The sequence below is a fragment of the Octopus bimaculoides genome, chromosome 23 (genome assembly GCF_001194135.2).
Source record: "Octopus bimaculoides isolate UCB-OBI-ISO-001 chromosome 23, ASM119413v2, whole genome shotgun sequence".
In the NCBI taxonomy this organism is placed as follows: Eukaryota; Metazoa; Mollusca; class Cephalopoda; order Octopoda; family Octopodidae; genus Octopus; species Octopus bimaculoides.
In genome coordinates this window covers 26522687-26532126 of record NC_069003.1, presented here as the reverse complement: position 1 = coordinate 26532126, position 9440 = coordinate 26522687, and the positions used below count along the sequence as shown (strand labels likewise).

The following is a 9440-nucleotide window of genomic DNA, read 5'->3' as shown; positions in this document are numbered from 1 at the left end:
AATAAACTTCAGCAAAATAAGTCTCAGAAATCTAGTAAAATAAGTCTCAGTAAAGATATTTGAAAACTAATACTGAGGTGGAAAATCAAATAAAATACACGTAAAAATATGTAAGTGTAGAAGAAGCTTGCTTCCTAACCATGTGGGTTCAGTCCCACTGTGTGACACGTTGGGCAAGTGCCTTCTACTATAACTCTGGGCAGACCAAAGCTTTGTGAGTGGATTTGGTAGACAGAAACTGGAAAATGCCTGTTGCTTCTGTGTGTCCTGCACCACCACTTGACAACTGGTGTTAGTGTGTTTATGTCCTTGTAACTTAGTGGTTCTACAAAGAGACTGATAAAATAAGTACCAGCCTTAGCAAAAAAAAAAAAAAAAAATTAAGTACTGGGGTAATTAATTTGACTAAAAATTCAAGGTAGTGCCCCAGCATGGCTGCAGTCTGACTGAAACAAGTAAACTGAGAATAAAAAGTGTACAAACCATTTATCAAAACTTATAAGTTAATAAAAGTTAAATTTTTTTGTAATAATTAAGTTGCATGTCTTGGAACCAATTAACAACATAAATGTGGCTGTAATATTTCGGAGGGGTTTACTAGATATCCAACTTTTGGATATTTAGTAACATTGGTGTATATTTATTATGCTGGGGTTTCATGCTAATTACGTTTCTGACACGCTTTAGGTGAAGCAATCTCGGAAGCAGATTTTATTCTAGGAATGTCTTATTTTCATTGACTTTCAAATACTAACAAATGTTAGTGTTTATTTAGTTTCAGTTTTTATTAATATCAAATTCTAGCAAATTAGCAAGTTAAAAATACATAAAGTAGTAAACGCTATATAACCAGCTCATTTCAATAAACAGTTCTGTAAACAAGTGCGAGGAGACTTTACTTCGTATTGTTTAGCACTCAGTACTATTTTTACCTCTCACATTAAACAATTGTTCTATAGTTTGAATCACTTGAGACAAGCAGGAGTGTAGTTATACCCTCTTACTTTGCTAAAATCTTGTACTACCATCTTGTAATAGAGAAATCATTTTCTTTGTTGTTTCCACTTGAATACTCTAACTTGTGTTTGAACTGTCAAACACTTGAGTGTGTATGTATGTATGTATGTATGTATGTGTGTATATATGTAGTTTGTGTATGTGTATACACATACATATATACATGTGCACAAACTTATGTACCTAATGTTTCATTATTAGAATCTCCCTCCAGTCAAAACCTTGCAGTATGTTGTGTATAAAGAGTACCAGCTGTCAAGGTTAATAATATAAAATTTAATGATGGTGGTGGTGGTGGGTATTTTAGGATGCAGGCATACCACATGTGCCATGTGGTTAATAAGTTTGCCACCATGTGGTTTTCGGTCCAGTCTTATTTTTTTGGGATATATTTCTGTTAGTTTGAGAATTATGGAAGTAGATTAGAAACTTCAGGTGTGTGCTCTGTTTGTGTTGGCATGATATGACCAAATTTGATGCATGGAACTAAAATGCTCACTGCTTCTGGTTGAACTCCTGTAAGCTTTATACAAATTATACAGATAAATGAAACATTTGGATCCGAGTAAAATCTTCATTGTGTAATTTGTTAGCATGGCTAAGCTTGCTCTGCAACCACATGGTCTCCGGTTCAGTCCTACTGAATGGTACTTTGAGTAAATGATACCTGCCTAAAGACCCAGGCTAGACAATGTTTTGTGAGTGAATTTGGTAGATGGAAACTCTGAAAGCCAGTTGTGTTTATATAGGTGTTTGTGTCCTCTGCTGACTGTGTAGCAACCTGAGTTGGTTTATTTATGTCTCTGTAACTTAGTTTTTTTTGCCAAAATAGACTGATAAAGTACCAGATTTAAAATCAGAAACAAGTACCGAGGTTGATTCTCTTTCCCCTCCTTTCAAGGTGACTGTCCAGTGACTGAAAAAAAGAAAAAGAAATATTTATCTTGGGCTCAAGGTGTGAACCATTTTAGTTTTTATGAAATATCAGAGGAGCTTAAAGCTGTTATCTTCTCTTAATGTTCCCTATTAGTGATGCCACTTATTTAATGTATCCAATTTGATTGGAATTATTTTTCTCAATTTGACACGAGTTTATTTCTGTTATCGTCACGCAATTAACTTATAACACTGCCAGTTGGAGATTGAAGTAGATTAAAATAATTTTAATTCAAGATAAGTCTTTCTCTCAATTCCAATAATTTTGTCAGCGATGGTGGATAGTGACTTATTGACTTGGTGTAATTCAGTTCTGTCTCCTTACGATGAAATCTTTCCCCGGTTGCATTAACCATTCCATTCTTCCATTCTGGGTGGGCTTGAAACAAAAATATCCCAATCTACCACTCCTATCCTTTAAGGTATGTAGCCCTGGGCAAATAATATTAATCAATTATTGCATTGATTTGTATTTGTGAAAGTTGTATAGGATGATTAAAATACATATTGATAATCCTATTTTTCTTACCCACCCTCACTTGTGCAATGTATTAAAGACTGTTGAGAATTATAATTAAACATTGATATTTGGCCATAGTTTTGTCTTTTCTTGTAAGGGGTCGCCATTTTATTTAAATTTTAGGTAATGCGATATCCTCAAGCAGATACCAACCCTATGACAGGGGCTCCATATTTACCACAAGGAAGAGCAAATAAGGTAAGGATGTCTTGAGTAGAGCCTTACTCGACCACATAAGGCTGTGATGTAAATTACTTGTAACCTGGTTCTCCTTGAAATGCTGCTTTCCCCTCCTCCTAGTAAAAAAAAAAAAATAGTCTTTCATTGGTTGTGGCTCAGCTAGGATACCAACATGAGATTGGTTGGTTTATTTGTCAAAATTATATATTTGTAGTCGGATCCAACTTGATGGTGGTTCAGATTCATTTCAGCCTGATCCCTCCAGCCATGATTCCCTTGTAACCATCCATTCTTTATTCAGCTGTACTATACTGTCCACTGTCTCCTTTTAAAATAATACTAAGATATGAGAGAGATTTGGTTGTTAGTTAATGTTTGATCATGTGATCCTGTATACTCGTTCATTGGCTCTTTGTTGATGTAGTGTCACTAATTTGCAAGTTCAAACTCCACTATATCCCTGCTATGTAGCCTTTGTGGTCCACATCTTGCAACTATCTATCCATGTTATGTATGTTGTGGACTTTGTGTGTACTCTTTCTTGGAATTAGCTCTTTCAGTTCTCTTTCAATTCTTTGGCTATTGAATTTTATTTCCTTGAATTATCTGTCCTGTGGCTTTTGAGTTCCATGTCTTAGACTTGGTTATTAATATTATGATGCCTTTAAATTCTTGGGATTTTATTTTAGTTTCATATTTTAAAATGAACTATCCACAGACAGACTTTCAACAGACCTAGAGTCGAGAGGATACATGTTATGATGTTGTGAACGGCAGCAAAAGGACTTTGCCAAACTTAGCAGGATTGATTGATAAATTGATTAATCAAGCAATCAATTAGTTAATTGGTTAACTGTTAATGAATTAATTATCCACACTTTTCCTTGTTATTGTAAATATTTCTCATTGTTTCCATTCCATAATTTCCATCAACAATTTATATTTTTAAATGATGCAAGAAGAAAAATTGAGAATGTATTTGATATGAAGTAGGGTGTGTGGGGTTTGGTACAGCGAAAATTTATCAGCATTGAAAAGTAATAGCTTCCAAACCTCATAGTTCCACTGTGTGGAATGTCTGGCAAATGTCTTCTATAGATCTGCGCTGACCGATGGAAACTGAAAGAAACCTGTTTGCGTCTCCTTGTCTTGACATCGCATGATAGTTATGAGTGTTTCTGTCATAAATAGTCTTCTTCATTTCTGATAGTCTGTGAAACCCTGTCCAGCCATGGTGGAAATATTACCTTGCTTGGAAACAGGATTGCCTACAGGAAGGGCATCTGGCTATAGAAAATCAGTTTCAGTAAAACTCCATTTGACCCCTGCATACCTGAAAAAGTGGATGTTAAATTGATAAATAATATAAACTTAAGAAATTATTCTTCAAAAGTTGGTGGCTGTTAAAGGTTTCGTCATCAGACTGCATTTCCATAGCATTCTCTCAGAAAATGTAATATTGCCAGTTTTCATGATCAAACCTCTGTGGAACTTTGAGCTACATCTATTTTTATCCATTTGAGTCGGCGGCTTGTGATGATCTTGGGGGACAAACCTTACTCCACACCAATTAAATTGCATGGTCCAGTTCACTAATCAAATAACTATAACATCACTGTGTTTTCTTGACCCTTTCGATACCAACCTGCCCGAAACCATCTCTATAATACGAATTTCCTGTTATAGATTTATCTACATTCAAACTTTCATTAAATTTCATGTAAATTTATGTTGCAAAGACCAGCTTAATGAACGGCAAAGTTATTTTACTAAATCCTTTATTGTCAAAATTGAGACAGGCAGTGTATTTGGCAAAAAATATGATAAACAAAAAGGGTTTTAAGTCATATAGGGCACTTCATTTCATATTTGTAGAAATAATTGTGAATTTTCTTTTAAAATTATAATTCTTTCAACCTAGATCTTCTAATATTTTACTTTTTGGTGAAATATACCGATTATGATGATGATGATGATGATGATAATAATCTCTTTTCTTCACTAGATGAATGCACACAAGAAAATATGGGATGTTGAAGATGATGGTAAAAGTCAAGAAGCGAACAAGGGTATTTTTTCAAGTAGCCCTTGGACACCACGTGATAACACCTGGAGCACTGCAGGTTAGATTTATATGTTTATATACACACACACACACACACACACATCAATTATAATCTTATTTTATTGCTTTAAAAGCTACTGCTAACTAATTTCTTTTCAGTATTTTCATGATTGTCTATGTGTCCCAACACTGTGGTTAGAGATAAACCAAAGAAGACTTTGTATGCTGTATTTATACTAAACATGGACAAAGACCTGTTGAAAGATTGAAGCAGCCTACATGCTTATTTCTCCCTGGTTAGAGTTGTGGGGTTAAGAGGTTTGCTTCCCAGCTATGTAGTTCCTGGTTTGATTGCTCCGAGGAGCAAGTTGAGCGAGTCTTCTATCATAGCCCTTTTGGATTGACCAATATCTTTGCAAGCAGCATTTAGAAAGAAATTGTGCTGGAAACCCACAATAGTGTGTGTATGTATGTATGTGTGTGTGTGTGCATGTGCGTGCGTGTCCCTTATTTGAATTCTGTTCGTGCATGATTGGATTTTAGAAGTAGTGGTACAATGAGCAGAAGAATGTTCCACTCTACAAAGAAACCCTTCTCCTTAAATTAATTTCCAGCGTTTTTGGACCCTAGAACTCTTAAAACAATTTTCCTTTTATTAACACACTTTCCTCATTGACTGCAACAATGCAAGATGAAGGTTAATGCTAGGGGTGATGAGAGGCTATCTAAGACACCAGTGTTGTAAAGTTAACAGTATAAATATATACATATGTATAACTACACTTGTGTATGTGTATATATGGGTTTGATTTGTGGACCAGGCAGCACACGTGTGTGTGTGTGTGTGTGTGTGTAAATATGTTTATCTCAGAAGTAAGCCAGGAGAGTCAGTAATTTTGTATGTTTTTTTTTTTGTCTTCTAGATCATACTGTATCTCAGCCATTAAGTGTTGTTCAAAGGCGTGCCAGTAGTTTTACTAACAATGAAGTGAACAGTGTACTTTCTCCTCGTTCAGAAACCAATGCCCTTGGTGTAAATATGGTGGAATATGTGTTAAACAGTTCCCCAACAGGAAAAGATCTTAATCCGAGAATGAATAGATTAAAAAATTTTGTAAGTATATTTCATCTTTAACCCTTTAGTGTTCAGATTAATTTGTCAAAAGTAATCCTTATTTATTCACAGTTCAAAAAATTTATCTAATATTATTTTGTAGCTTCAAGATAGGAAAGATGTAATTGTTTATTTTTAGAATGACATTGTAGGGTAGGTGTGAGAGGCTGGTTCTGGCCAGTTTGAGCGTAAAATGTGTAGAATATTTGGGCCGGATACAGCCGGTTTAAACACTAAAGGGTTAACCATATTTCTGTTAATATATGCTCCCTTTGTTTCAGTTAAGCTTTAAGGATTTAGTAAAATAACTTTCTAATTAGGGTCTGGAATAATTTAGCATTAAATTTTGATGGAAGATTATAATTTAAACCACTTTAAAATAGTAGCAAGTTTGTCATAGAACTTGGGGTAGTCTCAGGTGGATTAGAATCTAAAGGGTTAACCAAACTGTGCAAATCTAAACCATGGTGATTTGTAGACCTGCTGTTGGTTTTAACCATTTAGCATTCTGACCAGTCATATCTGGTTTAAATATTCTGTTTTATGTTCAAAGTGGCTAGATCTGGCCTCTAATACATGCCCTACAATGTCATTAAAAAATATAAAATTACGTCATTGAAATCTCGAATCTTGAGATTAGACAGACTTAATCCAAAGCAATGTAGATAAATATTACATTTGACAGAGTAATCTGAATGCTAAAAATTTAAATGCAATTGTTAAAAAGTGGGACATAGGGATAGAGGTGGGGAGAGCAAAGGAAAAAAATCCATAAAGATTACTAGAAACTGAAATATGAAATGTAAATTTTAAGAAGTTAAAAGATTTTTGTTTGGTGAGATATAGGGGCAAAAGGTCATTAGTTTTGGCAGTGGAGGCTGCAGAGCTTGCCTTGAGATGATTGTGGATCCAGAGGTGCCAAACCCTGGAAAGGGCAGTGTTATGAGGTAACTCAGTTGGTGCTTGAATTGACCTCAGTTGGGTTGCCTAGGTAACTGTGTCAGATGTTGAAAGATGAGATGCACCTATTAGCCTTAGGAAACATCATTGGTGTGTCTGAATGCATCATAGGATGATGTAGGGGGATAGACCCAGGCAGCCTTTTATCATAATTGATTTGAAAATGCAATAGTTCTCTCCCGTCCTGCAATATATATTGTGAAACACACTGAATAACCAGCTTGAGGAGGCGTCCTTCTGGGGTTAGAACAGCAGTATTGTCTGTTTATAGAACACCCAATTTAGGTGGTGATAAACATGACCTCTCAGTATACTGCTTTCATCTCTAATAGAAATTTTCTTAATGGAATAATTAATTTTTTTTTTTCTTTCTTTTAACCCTTTAGCATTCAGGTTATTCTATCAAATGAAATACTTATTCACCCATATTGTTTTAACTTAATCATTCATTATTTCGAGGTTTCGACAATGTTATCACCTATTTTTAGAATGACATTATAGGTTGGTGTGAGATAACAAATCTGGGCAGTTTTAACATAAAACAGGTACATTATTTGGGCCGGATATGGCCGGTTTAAACACTAAAGGGTTAAATACAAAGACATTAAAAAAATATTTATAGAAATATTTGATGTTGATTTGTTGGAAAGCTTTTTTTAAATTTAAATTGATTTTTTTTTCTTTTTTTCTTTTCTTTTTTGGTCTTGCTTATCATATTTTTCTATCTCTCATTTCAACAGTCAGATACTTCAATGGACAATTCTAATGATAAAAAAAGCAAAACTCCATCTCCATTTGAAGCAGGCGATGGTAGTGATCTGGAGAAACAGGATGCTTTACAAACAAATGGAATCCTTCAAAACGGATTAGATGAAGATGATGGATATCGGTAAGTTACTATAATTTGGTCTTGTTGTTCACTAATGAACAACAAGAGTGCCTTGTAAAGTTAAAGGAAGAATTTTAATATGATTTTAATCAATGGAAATGTACAGAATATTGTATTTGGTATAAAAGAAGCACAGGCATAGAAAATATGCCCCATTTCAGCAGTGCATCAGGTTTTCTATGCTGGCATGAGTTGGACAGTTTGATAAATTGGCAAGCTGTAGGGCTGCACTTAAGCCCCAGTCGTCTGTTTTGGCATGGTTTCTAAGGTTTTTGATGCTCTTCCTAAAGCCAACTACTTTATAGTGCATTGTGTGCATCAACATCTCCTTAATGTCTGTTTTCCATGCTGGTGTGGGTTGACTGGGGCTAGAGAACTGCAACAGGTTCCAGTCTGATTTGGCTTGGTTTTTATGGCCGGATGCCCTTCCTAATGCCAACCACTTTACAGTGTGTGCTGGGTGCTTTTAATGTGACACTGGCGTGAGTAGTGCTTTTTATGTGGCACAGAACTCATGCAGGTCGATCTGCTACACCAAGAGTGCAAGTTATATGCCATGAAACACAGTATACTTGTACTGAACTTAAAAGATCACCATTTGTTTGTAGCTTATAGCCTCATCTTAGAGAAAAGATCTGTATAAATTTTGGGGAAGACTTCCTTGAAGGGGTCAGATTCATGTTATCTTCTCTAGGACCAAAGAAAGACTCGAACTCTGCTCTATAAGTTGACAGATTTTGTTCCAAACAGTGGTGCCTATTTACAATTGGGTAGACTGAGCTGTCTTTATTGTGGACAAGTGCAGCACCATCATGGTATAAAAGATGCACACACTGGGTCTGTACAATGGAAGTTGATTGGGAGTATAGACAACAAACTACTTTATAATTATTGTTCTATTACCGTCCTTCATTGTAAATGATAACTGTTATATATTTGTGTTATGTATTGAAAACTGCTTTTACATACTTTTCACTTTTAATATACTCTATTGTGTTTATGTACACTGATATTGTACATATTTCAGCGGAAGCCGCCAGAACTCCCCTATCGATGAAATGAAGGTGAACCAACCTACCATCTTGGTGGATGGGCAAAAATTGATGAAGTCGGAGTCGGATTTTCTTGAGGCTCAGCACACTCTGGCTCAACAAGGGTTTCAAATTGATCCTAATACATTTGAGCCGGTTGCTATAGATCCACTTCATTTTGACTACCCTAATCACTTGATGCCATCAATGGACAGTCCAAATTTCAACATGGATTACACTCAGGTATGTTACTGTCTCCTAATTAACTCGGGTTTTTTTTTTTCCATTTCACCCATCTCATTTTTTTATCCCATCATTGTTGTATCTCAGATATGGTCCCTTTATTCTTCATTGTCAGGAAATTTATCAAAGTTTATGGTTAGTTGCAAAAAAAAGGTTTTGATTTTAAAGATGCATGGCTATGTATTTATGCTTGGCTTCCCAATCGTGTAGTCATTAGTTCAGTCCCACTGCATGGCACTTTTAGCAAGTGTTGTCTACTATAGCCCTAGGCTGACCAAACCCTTGTGAGTGGATCAGGCAGGTGGAAATTGAAAGAAGCTATTTGTATATTCTGGAAAAAAAAAACGGAGGAAACGGAAAAAAAAAAAAGCAAGGAGTTGCAACGGCTGCGGCAGTGGAATAGCGCGCGACTGCCGAAGCCATTTGCCGCGATGGCCGGAGGCGCTGGGCCGCCGACGGATGCGGGAGAGGAAGGAAGGAAGGAA

General features: G+C 35.7%; 1 protein-coding gene across 1 annotated transcript in view; it reads left to right on the top strand.

Annotated features, from left to right (window-relative positions):
- The first annotated feature begins 1260 nt into the window (after nt 1–1260).
- Nucleotides 1261–9440, top strand: part of LOC106874486 (pumilio homolog 2) — a 30650-nt gene continuing 22470 nt past the window's right edge. The window contains exons 1-5 of the mRNA XM_014922229.2: nt 1261–2671; nt 4659–4776; nt 5642–5832; nt 7533–7681; nt 8709–8955. Coding sequence (XP_014777715.2) covers nt 2600–2671; nt 4659–4776; nt 5642–5832; nt 7533–7681; nt 8709–8955 — 777 coding nt within the window. The 5' untranslated portion in view covers nt 1261–2599. The remainder of the gene's footprint in view (nt 2672–4658; nt 4777–5641; nt 5833–7532; nt 7682–8708; nt 8956–9440) is intronic.